This window comes from Bos mutus, chromosome 8, assembly GCF_027580195.1.
Source record: "Bos mutus isolate GX-2022 chromosome 8, NWIPB_WYAK_1.1, whole genome shotgun sequence".
Taxonomy (NCBI): domain Eukaryota; kingdom Metazoa; phylum Chordata; class Mammalia; order Artiodactyla; family Bovidae; genus Bos; species Bos mutus.
In genome coordinates, this window is record NC_091624.1 from 11,170,868 (window position 1) to 11,192,553 (window position 21,686).

The following is a 21,686-nucleotide window of genomic DNA, read 5'->3' on the forward strand; positions in this document are numbered from 1 at the left end:
TAGAGTTCCACATGCAGCAACTAAGACCTGGTGCAGCCAAATAAATACAAGATACACAAAAAGGAACTTACAAAAAAAAAAAAAAAAACAAAGCTGAAAAACTAAAAATGTAATAACATATGAACCAGAATTCCCACCCCTGGGTGTATATTCAAAAGAATTTGAAGCAAGACCTCGAAGAGATATTTGCAACCCATGTTCACTGCAGCATTATTCACAACAGCCCAGAGACAGAAGCAGCCCAGATATCCATGGATGGATGAATGGGTAAACAAAATGTGGCATATACATATGGTAGAGTCTTATTCCGGAGAAGGCAATGGCACCCCACTCCAGTACTCTTGCCTGGAAAATCCCACAGACGGAGGAGTCTGGTAGGCTGCAGTCCATGGGGTCGCTAAGAGTCAGACGACTGAGCGACTTCACTTTCACTTTTCACTTTCATGCACTGGAGAAGGAAATGGCAACCCACTCCAGTGTTCATGCCTGGAGAATCCCAGGGACGGGGGAGCCTGGTGGTCTGCTGTCTATGGGGTCGCACAGAGTCTAACACAACTGAAGTGACTTAGCAGCAGCAGAGTATTATTCAGCCTTAAAAAAGAAATCCTGTCACATGCTACAGCATAGATGAACCTTGAGGACACTATACCAAATGAAATAAACCAGTCACAAAAAGGACAAATATTTTATGACTTCACTTGTATAAGGTACCTAGAGTTGTCAAAATCATGGAAACAGAGTATTGTGGTTGCCAGAGACTGAGGATGGGAATATGAAAAGTTACTGTTCCATGTAGAGTTTTAGTTTTGCAAGATGAAAAAGTTCTAGAAATCTGTTATACAACAGTGTAAATGTAATTAAACCACTGAACTGTACGCTTAAAATTGTTAAAAAAATAAATTTTATATTATTTGTTTTTATCACAATGAACTTTTTAAGTGCAATCTCACTTGTTTCAAGGATATTTCCATCTTGATGAGTTTTTTAAAATAATGCATGCTTCTAGCTATGATGAGGTACTTGGTTGAACCAAGTAACTCTCCCCGCAAAATACTATAAAATGTGCATTAAAATAAAAAAGGCTGTATAAATCTGTTATATAGCAACCACCCAGGCAGCCAAGGGTTGAGAGTCCCAAAAACCCAGCAAGAAGGGAAACACACTAAAGTGAATACTCCATCCTCAGCTACCTTTCCTTCTCAGAGCTTTGTTGATGTGTGTCTAGAAGTATAGAAACCACACAGAGGCACCCTAGTGCTCTCAACAGTCTGATTGGGCTGGAGATACACATTTTGGAGATCAGGTCTATCAGGGCAGCTTGGACTTGAGAGGCTAAGAGTCCAGAAGAAAGGCAATCACAGTAAAAGGAGTCAATCATTGTCATGACACCCCACTCCAGTACTTTTGCCTAGAAAATCCCATGGACGGAAGAGCCTGGTAGGCTGCAGTCCATGGGGTCGCTAGAGTCAGACATGACTGAGCGACTTCACTTTCACTTTTCACTTTCATGCATTGGAGAAGAAAATGGCAACCCACTCCAGTGTTCTTGCCTGGAGAATCCCAGGGACGGGGAAGCCTGGTGGGTTGCCGTCTATGGGGTCGCACAGAGTTGGACACGACTGAAACGGCTTAGCAGCAGCAGCAGCATTATACATACCATTTCACCTCAAAGTATTTGCTGATTCCTAACTTGTTCATGGAAGAGTCAAGAAGTTAGGAAATAAAGCAGAAAGCAGTTCGTTAAGAGAAAAAAAAATCTAAATCTTTCGCCATCTCAAGTTGTATCACTGGTAAGAGAATTAAAAAACAATTTATTGAAAGGGCAAAAGTATTTGCAAATACCTGAAAATGACATATATCCTGAATATATATCAGTTCAGTTCAGTCGCTCAGTCGTGTCTGACTCTTTGCAACCCCATGGACTGCAGCACGCCAGGCTTCCCTTTCCATTACCAACTCCCAGAGCTTACTCAAACTCGTCCATCAAGTCGGTGATGCCATCCAACCATCTCATCTTCTGTTGTCCCTTTCTCCTCCCACCTTCAATATTTCTCAGCATCAGGGTCTTTTCCAGTGAGTCAGTTCTTCACATATATATATAGAGCTCCCAAAATTCAATAATAAACAATGGAATATAATGTGGGCAAAGGTTTGAGCAGACACTTCATCAAGATATACACATGTCAAATAAGGACATGTAAAGTGGCTCAGATGGTAAAGAATCTCTCTGCAATGCGGGAGACCTGGGTTGAATCCCTGGGTTGGGAAAATCCCCTGGAGGAGGGCATGGCAACCCACTCCAGTATTCTTGTCTGGAGAATCCCCATGGCAGAGGAGCCTGGTGGGCTACAGTCCATAGGGTTGCAAAGAGTCCAACACGACAGAGCAACTAAGCACAGCAAAGATGCTCAATTGCATCAGATTTGGAAGTTAAAATACAATGAGATACCAATACATACTTATTAGAATGGCTAAAATTTTAAAGACTGAATATATCAAGTGTTAATGAGCATGTGGAGAAATAAAATCCAATACATTATTAATGAAATGTAAAAATAGTACAACTGATTTGGAAAAAAGTCTGCAATTTCTTAGAAAGTTAAATATACAGATACCATATGATCCAGCCATTTCATACCCAAGAGAATACAAGGACTCGGTACATGAATATTCATATCAGCTTTATTTTTAATAGCTAAAAGCTGGAAACTACCCAAATGTCTATCACCAGGTAAATGGATAGACAAATTGTGGTATATTCCTATAATAACAAACTACTCAGCAGTAATAAGAAGGAATTAACTATTGATATAGATAATGACAAGAATAAATCTCAATCGTGCAGATTGAAAGAAGTCAAACAGAAAAGAATATATACTGTATGATTCCATTAAAATAAAATTCAAGAAAATGCAAACACTTGTTGTGTCCTCACTTGGTGAAAGGGATCAGCTAACTCTCTGGGGTCTCTTTTATAAGGGCACTAATCTTTATCACGAGGACTCCCACCTTTGTAACCTAGGTGGCACTGCTGCTGCTGCTGCTCAGTCATTTCAGTCGTGTCCGACTCTGCGCAATCCCATAGACGGCAGCCCACCAGGCTGTGCTGTGCTCGGGATTCTCCAGGCAAGAACACTGGAGTGGGTTGTGGTAAAGAAAGCCACCTGCCAATGCAGGAGATACAAGAGACGTGGGTTCAACCCCTCCGTCAAGGATCACTAAAAAATACCCTGATGCTGGGAAAGATTGAGGACAGGAGGAGAAGGGGGCAACAGAGGATGAGATGGTTGGACAGCATCATTGACTCAATGGATATGCGTTTGAGCAAACTCTGGGAGATAGTGAAGGCAGGGAAGCCTGGTGTGCTGCAGTCCACAGCACACAGTTGCAAAGAGTCACGACTCAAGAGTCTGAACAGTGAACAACAACAAAAAGTACGAGCGTTTAAAAAAAAATAAGTTTTGCTTTTTTAAAGAAAGAAATGGAACAAAGCATGACCCTATGTGACTGTCCCAGGTACAAAACTTTCCTGTGTTCAGTAGGCTTCATTCAGCCTCCTTGACCTCTACTGAATTACAAAGGGCAGATTCAAACCGTTGCTGATCAGAGAACGGAGGGGAGGTGAGGTGAGGTGCAGTAGTCAAGAAACAATAGTGCCTGGTGGTCCAGTGGTTAGGACTTCAACTTCCAATGCAGGGAGTTCAGGTTTGATCCCTGGTTGGGGTGCTAAGATCCCACATTCCTGGAGGTAAAAAAACTAAAACATATAACAGAAGCAATATTGTAACAAATTCAATAAAGACTTTAAAAATGGTCCACATCAAAAAAAAAAAAAAAAATCTTACATAAGCAATAGTACCACCTTGGGGCAGGGTCCTGGTTCCTCCTCAAGGGATACATCCTCAAGGGATACATATATAACAATACTTTTGATTTTACTGCAGGAACTAAGGCTCCCCCTCCCAGGTGGAGAATGGTTAACTTCAGGCTCACCTCAAGATTCCTGACACACCTCCCTGTTACCTCACTACCAACTAATCAGAATAAGGTCACACACCCTGCAGCCCTCACCCCAAAGTTTGCCTATTAAAAACTTCTCCCTGAAAATAATTGGGGAGTTTGGGTTTTCTGGGCAGGAGCCACCCGTTCATTCTCCTTGTGTGGGTGACCCTGTGATAAACCTTTTTCTTCTCCAAACTCCCATGTTTCCGTTTGTTGGCCTCCACTGTGGGTCAGGCACAGGAACTTGTGTTTGTAACATAAATACAAACGAACTATTGTATTACTTTGCTAGAACTACAATAACAAATGCCACAAACTGGGTGGCTAAAGCAACAGAAGTTTCTTCCACTTCTGGAGACGCGTCTGAGATCAAGGTGTCAGTGGTTCGGTTTCCTCCGGGGCCTCTCGCCTTGGCTTGCGGGTGACTGCCGTCTTGCTCGCCCCCCATGGTCATTCTGTGCCTCCCTGGTTTCTGTGTTGTGTCCAAATTTCCTCTTACAAGGATACCAGTCAGAATGGATTATGACCCACCCTAAAAGCCTGGTTTTAACTTAATCGATTGTTTAAAGGCCTCCAAACACAATCACGCTCTAAGATTTTCAGGGTTAGGACTTCAGTATATAAAGGGGGCATACCATTCAGCCCATAACCATCTATTTTAATATTATCATTTCAAAACACTGTGACCAAGTGCATGCTTCTGGAAAGAAAGTATTTTATTTTAGAATATCCTTACATAATTTAAAATAGGATCTATACTGCAATTAGTTGAATTATATCAATAATATTTTCCTATAGGTAACTTACATTTAGAAAAGTAGTTAACAAAATGAAAAAATGTTTTTAATTCATATTCACAAACAGTATTTATTAAGTAGTCTATTATATGATTTCTCTGAAAATGCACTATAAAAGATCTTCTTTAAAACAAATTTTTAAACCTAAAATATCATTAGTATACAATCCTAAACTGAAAATTTGAAAACAGTCTAGTCTCATTTTACACAGGAAGAAGATACGAAAAGAGTTAATGTTACTGCCTGACCCTGACTGATCACTAATAATACTTTTCCTAGAAGATGATGGTATATGAGATACAAGACTACTTAATGATGCTTATGTCTAGTTGGATAGCTGTTTTAATTACAATTTCAAATCTTATAGATACAGAAATTCTATTTTTTTTCCAGAACAAACATGCATATCCTTGTAATATAATGGGGATGAAAAGAAACATTCAGTTTTAACTGTTGAGGCCTTTTACTTTTTGAGCTTAGCAGTCAACATATTTTCTTTTCTCTTTATAGCTTGGAGTTCATCTGATTCATTAGCTTCTCCAATTTGATTGCCAGGGCCATGTTTCCTTTAATCTTCAATTTTCCTGACATGAATGCCATTGTTGGTTTTAGTTTCCCTAAAATGAGAAAATGAGAGAGGAAAAAGCAGCATTAATGCCCGTAGGGATATACCACTTCAAGAACATGCATTATGAAAAAGAATTTCTGAGTTCTATAAACCTCTGAAGCACAAAAATTTCTTTTATACCATTTTTTTTTATCAGTGTCTTGGGAATCCCAACTCCTCGATTTAGATTTTAACAGTATCTTATAAGAGATAATATAAAAACAACAATCAACAAAAGATGTCAAAAAGCTGCAACATTTATATGTTAGATACACAACACTAAAGAATAGATGGCCCTCAAATGAGTTGTAGTAAACAAATACTACCTATTTTAATTAATTTTTCAACCTTTGTAGTTCATTAAAACTCTTAATATTTCAAATTTAGATTCAAAAACTCAAATGGCATAAATGAGTATAACAGTTTTAAGAAATGACAGTAAAAGTATAGATACAAAGTATGTCTCAACAGTATTTTAACCACAGAAATGCCAGAATATAAAATGGAGAGCATTAAAACAGAATTGTAGGCAATAATAACATATAATAAATAGGAGCTCCTGGAGGGACAGAACTTTGTTTTTGCTTGCTGCTTTCACTTCCCGGTCTTTTCACTGTTAGGCTTCAGCTAAAAAACTGCTCCTTGCTCTCTCACTCTCTAGTAAAACCCACCATAGTCCACAGCCCCACTCATGCATACACAGCTTCCAATCAGCTTTACAGAGCTTTGCCTGTAAAGATGCTGCTGCTGCTGCTTGGACATCAAATGGAGACAAATATCTCTGATATATATATATATATAGATCACTCCAAACCAAAAACAGATGAAAGCAATTTGGGGGAAACAGACTGCAGGCGCAGGAAAAATGGAAAAGTAGTAAATAAACAAAATTCATGTCCTCATTGATAAGAGAAGCTGTAACAATGTATCAAGAACTGGATGCTGGAAGAAAGGGTCTGGGAGGAGCAGAAGCCCTGGAAAGGGAGAAAAAGAGGAGGGGATGAAATGCAGGAGAGAAAAGAGGAAGGAAAGGAAGGGGGAGAAGCAGGTGAAAGGGAACAGAATGGAGTAGAGTGAAGAAGAAGAAGGGGACAGTAAGAACAAGAAAGAAACTGAGAAAACGTGAGTGAACTCTTGGAAATTAAGATTTTGATACATCAACAATATTAAAATGTAATAGAAAGGAGACACTTGCAATCTTCTTCTGATCACAGCAGTCAGTCTCTTTATTGCAATACTCCTCCTCTCACTACTAAAAAAGCCTCTCTCCACAAACTAGTCCCCCCATACACACAATAATCTTTTCAGAAGAAGTCTCTCCTTACTATCTACATATACATGTAAAGTGAAAGTCGCTCAGTCGTGTCCGGCTCTTTGCGACCCCACAGACTATGCAGTCCATGGAATTCTCTAGGCCAGAATACTGGAGTGGATAGCCTTTCCCTTTTCCAGGGGAGCTTCCCAACCCAGGGATCGAAACCAGGTCGACCGCATTGCAGGCAGATTCTCTACCAGCTGAGCCACAAAGGAAGCCCAAGAAGACTGGAGTGGTTAGCCTATGCCTTCTCTAGTGTATCTTCCCAACCCAGGAATCTAACTGGGGTCTCCTGCATTGCAGGCGGATTCTTTACCAACTGAGCTATCTACAGATATATATGTATATATATGTAAAGGAATACAAAGGAAAGAATAAGAAGGCCTTAAATGTGAGATGATTATATCAGAGATATAATATTTCCTTCAGAATGTGAGAAGTGAGAAAATTGAGAACTAACAAAGAAATAATATAAGATACATTCCCAAAGAGCCCATCAACTATCCAGGAAGATGAATGAAAAATGACCAGACCACCTAGGATCATTGTGAAGTTTCAGAACACTACAGAGAGAGAGACCGTTTTGATTCCAAAACTTTCAGAAAGAGGAGGAGTTGATACAAAAGATTAAGAATAAAGAATAATATCAAATCCTCCATGGTAATCTTAGAAGATGGAGCAATGACTTCAAAATTCTAAGGGAAGATGAATTTCAAGCGGGAAATCTCTACCCAGAAAATAATCAATTCCACTCTTAGGAATCAACCCAACAGAAATGAAGATATATATCTATACAAATATGTGTATGAAAATATTCACGGCAGCATTATTCATAATAGCCAAAAACTGTTTGAAAGTGAAAGTCGCTCAGTCTTGTCTGATTCTTTGTGACCCCATGGACTATACAGTCCATGGAATTCTCCAGGCCAGAATACTGGAGTAGGTAGCCTTTTCCTTCTTCAGGGGAGTCTTCTCAATCCAGGGGTCGAACCCAGGTCTCCCGCATTGCAGGTGGATTCTTTACCAGCTGAGCCACAAGGGAAGCCCAAGAATACTGGGGTGGGTGGCCTATCCCTTCTCCAGCAGATCTTCCTGACCCAGGAATAGAACCAGGGTCTCCTGTATTGCAAGCAGATTCCTTACCAACTGAGCTATAAGGAAGCTGTTTAAACAACCCAAATGCCTGCCAGCTGGTGAGTGGATAAGTATGAGCTATATCCATATAATGGAATATTATTCAGCAACGAAAAGGAACTGAACTATTGATACATGCTACAACATGATGGATGAAGTAAAAGAAAATGAAAGACTATATTGTTTAATTTCATTTATATGAAATGTTCAGAAACAGCAAATCTATAAACAGCAAGTCAGTGTGGGCTGGCTGGGCAATAAAGAGGAACTGACTGCAAAGAGACAGAGAATTTTGGAAGGAGTTATAGAATGTTCTCAAACTGGATTATAAGTGATGTTGTACAATCCTATAAATTTACTAAAAATCATATACACTGACAGTAAGTGGATGTTATGGTATGTAAGTTAACAAAACTGTTAACAAAACTGTACTTTAACAAAACTGTTCTGAAAAATACTGCTAGTAAGCACAATCTTTTGTCACCCTGTTTGTTTAACTTATATGCAGAGTACATCATGAGAAACGCTGGGCTGGAAGAAACACAAGCTGGAATCAAGATTGCCGGGAGAACTATCAATAACCTCAGATAGGCAGATGACACCCCTTATGGCAGAAAGTGAAGAAGAACTAAAAAGCCTCTTGATGAAAGTGAAAGTGGAGAGTGAAAAAGTTGGCTTAAAGCTCAACATTCAGAAAACGAAGATCATGGCATCCGGTTCCACCACTTCATGGGAAATAGATGGGGAAACAGTGAAAACAGTGTCAGACTTTATTTTTACAGGCTCCCAAATCACTGCAGGTGGTGATTGCAGCCATAAAATTAAAAGACGCTTACTCCTTGGAAGGAAAGTTATGACCAACCTAGATAGCATATTCAAAAGCAGAGACATCACTTTGCCAACAAAGGTCCGTCTAGTCAAGGCTATGGTTTTTCCAGTGGTCATGTATGGATGTGAGAGTTGGACTGTGAAGAAGGCTGAGCGCCGAAGAATTGATGCTTTTGAACTGTGGTGTTGGAGAAGACTCTTGAGAGTACCTTGGACTGCAAGGAGATCCAACCAGTCCATTCTGAAGGAGATCAACCCTGGGATTTCTTTGGAAGGAATGATGCTAAAGCTGAAGCTCTAGTACTTTGGCCACCTCATGTGAAGGGTTGACTCATTGGAAAAGAGTCTGATGCTGGGAGGGATTGGGGGCAAGAGGAGAAGGGGACGACAGAGGATGAGATGGCTGGATGGCATCACTGACTCGATGGACGTGAGTCTCAGTGAACTCCGGGAGTTGGTGGGAGTTGGTGATGGACAGGGAGGCCTGGCGTGCTGCGATTCATGGGGTCGCAAAGAGTTGGACACGACTGAGGGATTGATCTGATCTGATCTGATCTGAAGCACAATTTTATATGTATGCGTGTGTGTGTGTGTGTATTTCTCCTCCCAAAATACTAATCAGGTAAATCTTGTACAATTTATTTTCTTTCTGTTATAATGTTTTACCATACAGTGGCCTCTACTGGCCAAAAGGAGAGATTTTGATATTAATAACACATCCAGATTAGGTCACAGACATGGCTATGGTTTCTTAAAGGAAAATGCTTACAATATGAGGCCTAAATTGCACCAGTTCAAAGGAGAGTAGATGGGATAAAGAGTAAGAATGAAAAGACGTAAGAAACAGAAACAAAGCTTATCTGTTCCCAATCTGAACTGCTGCTATAAATCTTGTAAAAAAAAAAAAAAAAAAATATATATATATATATATAAATTACTCATTTAGCTGACTGACCTCCCCCAGTCAATCCAGGGGCACGTTCACAGAAAGACATAAATGTAAAGTTCACTGTTACAAGTTTATTTTACATAAATAAAATGTAAATTAAAGAGGTCACTGGACTCTTTCTCCTCTGAAGGGCAAAATACCATAATGATTTAGAAGAGTAAGAGCTTGGGAGTTAGCTTGGATTCTAATCCTAACTCCAACATTGACTCACCCACCAAGTGACTCTGTATTTATTATTTAATTCATCAATACTTTAGTCTTTCTTTTTATAAAATGGAGACAATCTTTTATCTCAAGCCATTATTGGGAATATTGCTTAACTCAACAGTAATCATATACATGTGAGCTATAACTACTTGTGAAATGACAATAATATTTTTTTAATTTTTAAATATTTTTAAGTTCAAAATATTACGTATTTATAAGGTTCAAAATCTCCAAACATTTACTGAGCATCCAAAGCACTGTGTTTAAGCCCTACAGGGAAACAGATTTTGAAATACTAAACAAACACTAAAGAAACCATTAAAAATGATTACAAAGATAACTCTTCATTAACATTAAAAGATGTTGTAATAAGTGAAAAAGGTTACCAAACAATGATATAATCATGTTTTTATAAGCACACATACATATTTATATACATTCTATATATATATATATATATATATATTTTATATTTATAACATATCCACTATATAGATTAGGTCACAGACATGGCTATGGTTTCTTAAAGGAGAATGCATTTAAACCAAACATATTTTGCTTAAACTTTAAACCAAAAATCAACTGATGGTCGTTCTTCAGTAGTACAATAAAGATATTTTTATTTACTTTCCTTACTCCTAAGCATATTTTCTAATTTTTGAACCACGAATATTTAGCATTACTGTTTAAAAAATAGGGGCAGGGAGCAGATGTTGAAGAAACCTCAGTCATTAGTAACATCATACACATCAAACACAAACTGGCTCTGATAGTATGTAGGCCATGAGCATCCCGGGCTAGAAATGGAAAACAAGATTTACACACCGCAGAGTACATTCTGACTGACCTTCGATTTATGAAGGTTAAAAGAGAACAAAGAATAACATTCATAACTCAAATGAATCTGTAGGATCTTGAGGCTAAAATGTTATAATATTTTTGTTTAAAGTGCTACTATTTCAGTATTTGAGCTGGTGGCTCAGATGGTAAAGAGTCTGCCTGCAATAAAGAAGCCCCAAGTTCAATCCCTGGGTCTTCTTAGGTTCAAACCCGGGAAGATCCCCTGGAGAAATGGCAACCCACTCCAGTATTCTTGTCTGGAAAATCCCATGGATGGAGGAGCCTGGCAGGCTACATACTATGGGGTTGCAAAGAGTAGGACACAACTGAGCAACTTCACTCTATAAGTACATGTGTTAATTAACTACCCATCTGGAGTTGTGTTGCAGAGTAGAAAATAGAAAAGATTACCCTAACATTTTTCTAGTACAATTAAAGATACATAGGCAGAATAGAAAATGATGTACAAGCTTTTCTTGGTTATGGATTCCTCAGAAACAGGGTCACTGGGCCATGGGATATGGCTACAGTTTCCTATTACAGTAGCTGGCAAGACTGAAGCATGATCTTACTCTCTATAGATGAGCTGCAGCTAAGTTCAGCACCTCCCGTTTCCAAGCTGTTATTGGAAATGATATCTTAGTCCAATTGGCAGAAATGAAGTCTACCTAGGAGTTCTTCTGATTTCTCTCTCAGTTCCCAATACTGTCTTATTAGCTTTTCAGTCATGAAAAAAGAGTATTTTCACATCTGTGCCCCATTGTTGGATGAAGTAGAAAGGTCAGTAGAGGTAACAGTAAGAATCACCATTCCAAAACTATGTACTCTTCAAATCAACAAATAGTCACTAAGATTGCACTGCTACAACATGTTTGAGTCTTGATTATTTGAAAAGGGATAAAGTAAAATGTAATGTAAAGCAGAATATTAAAAAGCAGAGATATTACTTTACTGACAAAGGTCCATATAGTCAAAGCTATGGTCTTTCCAGTAGTCATGTATGGATGTGAGAGTTGGATTATAAAGAAAGCTGATCACCAAATAATCGATGCCTTTGAATTGTGGTGTTGGAGAAGACTCTCAAGAGAGAGTCCCTTGGACTACAAAGAGATCAAACCAGTCAATCATAATGGAAAGCAGTGCTGAATATTCTTTGGAAGGACTGATGCTGAAGCTGAAACTCCAATACTTTGGCCACCTGATGTGAAGAACTGACTCATTAGAAAAGACCTTGATGCTGGGAAAGATTGAAGGCAGGAGGAGAAGGGGACAACAGAGGATGAAATGGTTGGATGGCATCACCGACTTAATGGACATGAGTTTGAGCAAGCTCAGGGAGTTGGCAATGGACAGGGAAGCGTAGCATGCTGCAGTCCATGGGGTCACAAAGAGTTGGACGTGACTGAGTGACTGAACTGAAAGAAAAATGTTAGAACAAAATTTTTCTTGAGCAATCAGTCAACTAGTAAAATTTAAAAACTCACCTGAAAACATTTTTACAAAATCATCAGTAGACATACTCATTACCACATCTGCCTGATCAGAAGGCTCTCCATATCCAACATTACCACCCTTGCTTTTAAGATCAAGAAACCATGTTCCACCATCTTCACCTACACAGAAAACAAAGATATAGAAATAAATGTCAATGAAGCTCTGTTCTTCTTAATAACTGTACAGTTAGAATAATCATACATAATGCTGTTACCCAGGCTGAAATTCCCAGGCCTCTATAAAATTCAATATTTAAGAACTTATTATGTGCTAGGCACTAGGCTAGGCTCTGAACACTCTGCAATACATGGTTCATGCAAAAGACGAAATAGAGGGCAATGTGGAGTCAGGAAAGTTCAGCCAAAGCAGAGATTTAAAAGTTAGGTAAGAATTTGCTAGAAGAGGAACTGAAAAAGTACAGAAGATAGAAAGAGAGTGGATGGTGGCCTCCGATGAACTCATAAGGCAGTCCCTGTCTTTATTCCATGGGATATACCATGGAAGGAGAATGGCATTAGGTTTGCACTTTACAGCAGTGTAGAGAATACTATGTTAGAGAGGGATAAAGAGGATGCAGAGGGACTTTCCCGATGGTCCAGTGGTAGAGAATCTGCCTGCCAATGCAGGGGACATGGGTTCAATCCCTGGTCTGGGAAGATTCCACATGTTGCGGGGCAACTAAGCCCATGAGCTGCAACTATTGAAGCCTGCCTGCCCTAGAGCCCATGCTCCACAACCAGAGAAGCCAGAGCAGTGAGAAGCCCACGCACCGTAATTAAAGAAGAGCCCCACTCGGCACAACTGGAGAAAGGCCGTGTGCGACAGCGAAGACCCAGTGCAGCCACACATAAAGAGAGGATGCAGAGGACAGTTTAGGAAGGGACTGGGGCTGTTCAGGAGCTTGAGGCTGTATGCCTGGGTCAGGATCACAGCAGTGAAAATGGGTAAAAGTTGGCATATGTGAGTGAGAACTTATCAAAGCAGTGCCACAGAATTAGGTAACTGATTGCATATGAAGAGGGAAAGGCAGGGAGGGTGCAGAAGAATGATTTACTTTGCTAGTTTTTGGCTTGGGAAGCTGGATAAATAATGGTGGGTTGTTTTTTTTTTTTTTTTTTTTTTTCTGAGAGAGGACTATTGAAGAGTAGATTTAACAAGTAGTGCCAAAGGCGGGTATTGGGAATGGTGAATTATTATGAACATTTTCAGACTGAGGCATCTTTGTGATAGCTGGGTGAAAATGTCACATGAAGTCTGACCAGGCTAGAAAGAGAGATACATAAGGAAGCAGCTCTGATGGTCACTGAAGCCATGTGAGTGGTTGGGGTTTTCCTAGACAAAGTCTGGAGAATACAAAGAATTCCAAGACAGTGACCTGAAGAATATCAACATTTAAGAAAAGGATGGAGAAGCATGTAGCACAGGAGACTGACAAAGCATGATTACAGACAGAGAAGAAAAGCAAACAGACATTTCCAGAAGGAAAGCGTGGTCAACAGTATCCAGTGTTGCAGAGTGGTGACAAGGCAAGAATGACAAATGCCCATTGGTGACAAAAAAGTCACTGAGGACTTTGGTGAGAGCAAATTCAGGGGATGGAAGAAAATGACACCAGAGCAGAGAGAGTTGTACGTGAAAATAAGTTTGGCTCTGAAAGGGAGAAGAAAGATGGGGGGTGGGCAGTGTGATTGGAAGGGTTGTATTTTTTTTAAAGATAGAACAGACTTTGGGAATGTTAAAAAGCCACTGGGAAGGAGGCTTCAGGACAAACAGGTGAAAGAGACAACACATATTCCCTAAGGAGGCCAGAGAAAAATGGGATCTAGAATTTTGCTACTCAAAGTGTGATCCACGAACTGCAATACTGTCATCACGTCAGAAATGCAGACTTCAGACCCTACCTCAGACCTACTGAATCAGATTCTGCATTTTAGCATGCCCTGCGGGGATCAGTATGGATCTTAAAGCTTAAGATGCACGCATCTGGAGTTGAGCTCGACCTGCTGGGAGAGGAAGATGAGAGGTCTATCGGTTTGGTATCAGATGGCAGGAAGCCAAATAAATTCCTATCCGTTGGCTTCCCTTATCTCTGTGAACGAGGAGGTGGGATTATCTGCAGAAATGTGCAGGAAAGTGGTAAAGGGAGAGAGAGGAGATTTGAGGAGCACTGAAAGGTTTAAAATAGTCACTGTGGAAAATGAGGCAAGAAGCTGACTATGGAAACAATGAATTCTGATGTACTGCTTAGACCCCAGGTGCAGAGGGCCAATGATGAATTTTTATTGGTACAGATTCACTGGTGGTGTGACTCCCCTCCCACATTTTCCCAGCAAGACTTGGCAGCCTGGACTCGAGTGTGGAGCAGGCAGATAGTCTGATCATCCAGGACTAGGATTTTGATAGTTGGTGACACAAGCAGTAGGTGAGGAAGTTCAGGATACAGGCAAGACAGTGACTGAAGCAATGGACTGTGGCTTCTAGGGAAAGGAAGTAAAAACAAGAAGATGCAGATGGATTAAGATAAAGTAGAAGTGATAAAGGATAAAAGAATTGGTAATGTCAAAGTTTGTGTGCAATGGGACTGTGATAGCTAATTCTTAAAACTATCATTAACATGTATTAAAACTGTACTGAGAAGAAAAATATTGAGAGATTTTAAAAGCTGACTGCATTCAGACTGATCAGAATAATCTCAAAGATTAAAAAATAGCAAGAGCATTCCCTGGCAGTCCAGTGGTTAGGACTCAGTGCTTATCACTGCTATGGGCTCAGGTTAAGTCCTTTGTCAGGGAAGTAAAATCCCACAAGCCGTGTGTGGTACAGCCCAAAAAAAATAAAAAAGGCAAGGTGCCCATGGTTAATAAATTACTGTATTATACTACCTGTCTTCTAAATAAGATTTTCTCTCAATTTCATACACCAAGATGTTGTATGAAAGGAAGTAAGACTGGAAGTATCTATGAGGAAATTTTATTTTACATATGTCCATATGCACTGATATTAACTTAAAAATACAAATAAGAACTACAAAAACAGGTAGAAAACAAGTGTATCACTTATATGTGAACTACCAGTTTAAAACAAGTAGATATAATTATAGGTTGACATATAGGAACCCCAACATAACCACAAATCCAAAGCTTTGATGTTGATGGTTTAGTCTCTAAGTCATGTCTGATTCTTGCAATCTCATGGACTGTGCCTGTCAGGCTCCTCTGCCCATGGGATTCTCCAGGCAAAAATACTGGAGTGGGTTGCCATTTCTTTCTCCAGGGGATCTTCCCGACCCAAGAATCAAACCCACGTCTCCTGCATTGCTGGCAGATGGTTTACCAACTGAGCTTTGACAGACGCAAAAAAACAAAAAGAAAACACAAAAATACAAATCAGTAGTTATCTGCTATTCTTAAATGTCTACATTCTAGGGTAAAGAATTCTGGATATAGCCATCTATCCAGGTGATTACTACCGGAAGCTGATATACTTCTATAGAAAATACCCTACTTTGTTTCAATAAAAGCTACAGATTACCAGAAGTAACCGTTACCTGAGAGTTCAAACTGATAGACGGCTTGAGTGGCTTTAACAATGTCATCACTGAGCGAGTCCTTAACAATTCTGAATGTTTCCTCCACAGCTCCAGAACGTGCTTTTGGTGGTGGCTGCGTCTTCTCTTCTTTCAATTCTGGAACAGCACCTATAAAATGTTATTGATGTGAGTGCTTTTAAGGCCCAGGCAATGTAAGGTGCCACACAAAATTAATTAATTAGCAGAACAGACTTGCTACCATTTGACCAAAATGACCTTAAATATGTTCAATGGCATCTTAAAAGCACAAATCAAACATATGGAATGACAACCAAACACATCAGTTATGACTGCAAATCTAAATGGTTTATACTCTTCAAGTAAAAAGCTCTCAAGATTAGGTTAAAAAAATTACAAACTATACAGTGTTTATAGTAAATAGATCTAAACAAACTACTGGAGTTTTAGTGGTAACAATTAATCACTCCTTCATCATCACCTCTGAGTTCTAAAACCAAATGAGGAAAGAACACCATGGAGTCAGAAAGATGGAGATCAGAATATCACTATATAAATTAGTGGAATTGAACTGGAAACTGCAGCTTGAATCAACAGCCAAGTGAACTCCTCAACAATTTTACCTCTAAATTAAACTTATTCACCTAGTCTCTTCATCCCTGGGTTGGGAAGATGCCCTGGAGAAGGGAAAGGCTACCCACTCCAGTACTCTGGCCTGGAGAATGCATGGACTGTATAGTCCATGGACTGTACAGCATGGACTATACAGTCCATGGGGTAGCAAAGAGTCGGACATGACTGAGCGACTTTCACTTTCACTGCATCCCTGGATTGAACCTGCCTCCTCCTTTCAGGGAATGGAAATGCCTCTTTAAGTAAAAATCATGTAAAACCTGAGAATATCCTACTCTGAAAGAAAGAAGGCTCAAAATGTCTTAAATCACACAAACTCATTACTTTTCCCAATTTCAGTCCAATTGGTCCCTCCCACTTGATGAAGAGAGAGATCAAACCACGTATTAGTTTCATGAAGGCCCCACTGCCTAGAAACCAAGGCCATGGGAATACAGGTTGCAACATTTTGTATTCACTTAAACCACTGGCAATGACCAATCGGCATACGATGGACCAGGGGAGAAGATCTGCAGTGCACAGGACTGTTCGTATCCCTTAGTATGAAGCTGTCCCTCAACATGAACAAGTCTTTATTTATCCTCTTGGAATCATTTGTGGGCAGTTTGGCTGCACCCAGAAACAGGTGAGAGTAATTTGTTACTTAACTCAAAGGACAATCTATACTTTAGGCTGAATATCAGTTCTCCATCTATTTCCCAACTCAAATTATACCTAGTCATATTGCCCAATCGGAGAAGGCAATGGCACCCCACTCCAGTACTCTTGCCTGGAAAATCCCATGGTCAGAGGAGCCTGGTAGGCTGCAGTCCATGGGGTTGCAAAGAGTCAGACATGACTGAGTGACTTCACTTTCACTTTTCACTTTCATGTATTGGAGAAGGAAACGGCAACCCACTCCAGTGTTCTTGCCTGGAGAGTCCCAGGGACAGGGGAGCCTGGTGGGCTGCCGTCTATGGGGTTGCACAGAGTCGGACAAGACTGAAGCAACTTAGCAGCAGAGGCAGCAGCAGCATATTGCCCAATAAAACTCACCAAAGGCTATTAAATAAAATCTAATCAGCAGCACAAAGATATACCTAGGACAATATAATCAATTAAAAGTATCTTAAATTTGTTGAATACAAATTACCTTCCATTATGCTTCCACAGACAAATTAAAAAAACAGTAAAAGCCTTTTCCTTTTCTAAAGTCCAGCAGATTTTAAAGGTGGAATACTTAAGATCCAAGGACTAAGGTATTATTATTTAGAAGCCAATTAAAAAATTCAGATATATATTTCAATATTTAATGCTGACAGCGCAGTGAGGGAGATACTCATATACAACCAGTATTTATAATTCTGGAAGGAAACTTGGTAATATGTGTCAGGAACCCTCCCATTGCCTGATCATCCACTTTTAGTGATCTACTAAAAGAAAATCCTGTAACATTTATACAATGAAACAATTATGAACCACTAAAATAAACAGTACATTCATACAACAGGACATTCACTCAACACTAAGTTGCCATTTCAAAAATTTGTTTTTGAAAACATGGATAATAGTCAGGATATAATATTAAGTAAAATGAAGCATATACAATTAAATACAATATGATCCAATCAGGTGAAATATATATTTGTAGATATGAATTTTAAGTTATAGTTTCAGAAAATGTAAGTGACTGGAAACAAATAAACCAAGACACAAACAGTATTTATATTTGGATGGCAGGTTACACATGGTTTTTGAATTTTTCTTCATTCTTTCTATACTAAGCTTTTTATATATAAATTGATTTAAAATGATATCAGAATTGATTAAAGTACATTACAAAATCTCTTGGATGTGGACAAAGTTATATTAAGGGGGTAAATGCATGAGTCAAAATAATTTTATTATTTTTAAAGAAATAAAAATAAAGTATTAGCCTAGCAAGCATGAAAAGAACAAAAATATGCAATCTGAAAAAGAAAACAGAAAAGAAAGAAATAAAGCAAGAAAATTTTAAATTAATGAATCAAATGGTTGCAGAATTTTGTGAATATACTAAAAATTACTTAACTACATACTTTAAGTATGGGCCTTAGAAAGCATCACTATGAACAAAGCTAGTGGAGGTGATGGAATTCCAGTTGAGTTATTTCAAATCCTGAAAGATGATGCTGTGAAAGTGCTACACTCAATATGCCAGCAAATTTGGAAAACTCAGCAGTGGCCACAGGACTGGAAAAGGTCAGGTTTCATTCCAATCCCAAAGGAAGAAAGGCAATGCCAAAGAATGCTCAAACTACCGCACAATTGCACTCATCTCACATGCTAGTAAAGTAATAATGCTCAAAATTCTCCAAGCCAGGCTTCAGCAATATGTGAACCGTGAACTTCCAGATGTTCAAGCTGGTTTTAAAAAAGGCAGAGGATCCAGAGAACAAATTGCCAACATCCGCTGGATCATGGAAAAAGCAAGAGAGTTCCAGAAAAACATCTATTTCTGCTTTATTGACTATGCCAAAGCCTTTGACTGTGTGGATCACAACAAACTGTGGAAAATTCTGAAGGAGATGGGAATACCAGACCACCTGACCTGCCTCTTGAGAAACCTATATGCAGGTCAGGAAGCAACAGTTAGAACTGGACACAGAACAACAGACTGGTTCCAAACAGGAAAAGGAGTATGTCAAGGCTGTATATTGTCACCCTGCTTATTTAACTTATATGCAGAGTACATCATGAGAAATGCTGGGCTGGAAGAAGCACAAGCTGGAATCAAGATTGCCGGGAGAAATATCAATAACCTCAGATATGCAGATGACACCACCCTTATGGCAGAAAGTGAAGAGGAACTAAAAAGCCTCTTGATGAAAGTGAAAGAGGAGAGTGAGAAGTTGGCTTAAAACTCAACATTCAGAAAACAAAGATCATGGCATCCGGTCCCATCATTTCATGGGAAATAGATGGGGAAACAGTGGAAACAGTGTCAGACTTTATTTTTCTGGGCTCCCAAATCACTGCAGATGGTGACTGCAGCCATGAAATTAAAAGACACTTACTCCTTGGAAGGAAAGTTATGACCAACCTAGATAGCATATTCAAAAGCAGAGACATTACTTTGCCAACAAAGGTTGGCCTAGTTAAGGCTATGGTTTTTCCAGTGGTCATGTATGGATGTGAGAGTTGGACTGTGAAGAAGGCTGAGCGCCAAAGAATTGGTGCTTTTGAACTGTGGTGTTGGAGAAGACTCTTGAGAGTCCCTTGGACTGCAAGGAGATCCAACCAGTCCATTCTGAAGGAGATCAGCCCTTGGATTTCTTTGGAAGGAATGATGCTAAAGCTGAAACTCCAGTACTTTGGCCACTTTATGCACAGGGTTGACTCATTGGAAAACAGTCTGATGCTGGGAGGGATTGGGGGCAGGAGGAGAAGGGGACGACAGAGGATGAGATGGCTGGATGGCATCACTGACTCGATGGACGTGAGTCTCAGTGAACTCCGGGAGGTGGTGATGGACAGGGAGGCCTGGCGTGCTGTGATTCATGGGGTCGCAAAGAGTCGGACACGACTGAGCGACTGAACTGACTGACTGACTGTCTGACATACTTTAAAATGATGAGTTTGGAGTATATGTAGATCATACCTTAAAGTTGTAATAGAAGTAAAGAATCAGTAAAGAAAAAAGCAGAAGTATGAAAAATGAAATAAAATTTAAAACCTGGTTCTTAAGAGCAAAAAATAATAAAATACACTAAAATTGAAAACTTTCTAGAAAACTAATCCAAAAAAAAGGAGAGAAAAATAAACTCAAAAGAGGGATAAATAAATAAAATAAAAAGGGATAAAATAGACAAAAAACTTAAATTATAAATGAATACTACATGACAATACTTAAATAAATTTTAAAACTTTAAATGGCTGGTTCTGGGTTTCTTCATTTAAAAAAAAAATCATTAATTGACTGAGAAAGTAAAAATATTTTCAAAGAAACAACTTCAGAAAAGACTCAAATGACTTAGTGAGACATTTCAAACCTTCAAGAAAAAGAACATGGAAAAACAAAGTTACCCTAATTGATGCCATATTCAAAACAGAACAAAAAATAAAACATAGGAAACAATAACAAAAATTTAGACATTAATCTAAATAACTGATGAAAAATCTTAACCAACATCTAACATCTTACTTATGGATAAAATCTAAAGATTTTCTCAATAAAATTAAGAATAAAAGAAGAATACCTAAAACAAATAATTTCAATAAATATTTCCAAATGCTTCTGGAAGTTTGAGTCAGTAATATTAAGATACATGCCAGAAATAATCCTGTAAGATACTATTATATGCAGATAATAAGTGTGACCACTTAGGAAATTCAAGAAATTACTCAATGATAATTATACCAACTTATGCATATAGAGAATTTGCTATATAAAATTCACAACATGATACTCTATCATACCTAACCTCATGATACTTGTATAAGGAAAGTAAGAGATGAGAAAACTGTTTCAAAGAGCTGAAGTGACTTGTCCAAGGTCAGAGACAAAAGTAGCAGGGACAGGACTCGTCCCCAGATCTGTCTTACTCCAAAGTCTATGCTTTCAGTAACTGTTTCTCTATGAGAAACTATTAGAAGTCTAAAACAAAACAAAACAAAAACTCATGAAGGTGACCAGATATAAAGTCAATACAAAAAGTTAGTTTCTCCTTATTGTTTATAACATATCTTGTTTCAGAAAGCACGTCAGTATGCTTAATAAAATAAACGCAATTCAGGATTAAAGTAAAAAGAAGTGAGTGAGGTTCTAAAAATGGCAACTGAAATACCCACCCAAGGTTACACAGCAGTAAGTGGCACAGCAGGAATCCCAACCCAGGCAGTCTGACTGGGTAATATTCCTCCACATTGTGTTCTATATCTAACTATGTAATTTTTATATAGCCAACATACAGGCTGGGCATAGCACTAAGACAGAAACTCAGCAGAACTGGACCCAGCAGAGGCTGCTAAAACTGCAGAAGGCAAAGACATAGGCTTGCTTCATGTTTCTGGAGGCAGGAAACATATAGGGATGTATTTGGTTTTAGAAGGCACATCAGACAGAACTAAGTTTATCATACAATTACTGTTGGAACACCTCTCTTACTAATAGGTGACTACTTTAGGTGACTTGTCCATTAATCAAGATATATCATCTGTATCATCTGAGGTGCCAAAGAGATGGCAATGAAAACTTCAGGGTAGTCTTGAAAGACACTTGCCAAGGGATAAACTGCATCATTTATCACCTAGACTATTTAAGCAGAGCATGATGACTACACAAGAGAATAAAACTATAGGAGACAAACAAACCA

General features: G+C 38.9%; 1 protein-coding gene across 2 annotated transcripts in view; it reads right to left on the minus strand.

The window, feature by feature from the left end:
- Window positions 1–4,700: 4,700 nt before the first annotated feature.
- HSDL2 (hydroxysteroid dehydrogenase like 2) overlaps window positions 4,701–21,686 on the minus strand; it is a 60,745-nt gene continuing 43,759 nt past the window's right edge. For both annotated transcript variants that reach the window (XM_070375100.1, XM_070375099.1), the window contains 3 exons: window positions 15,721–15,870; window positions 12,164–12,292; window positions 4,701–5,416 (listed from right to left, as the gene is read on the minus strand). In XM_070375100.1, coding sequence (XP_070231201.1) covers window positions 5,304–5,416; window positions 12,164–12,292; window positions 15,721–15,870 — 392 coding nt within the window. In that variant the 3' untranslated portion in view covers window positions 4,701–5,303. The remainder of the gene's footprint in view (window positions 5,417–12,163; window positions 12,293–15,720; window positions 15,871–21,686) is intronic.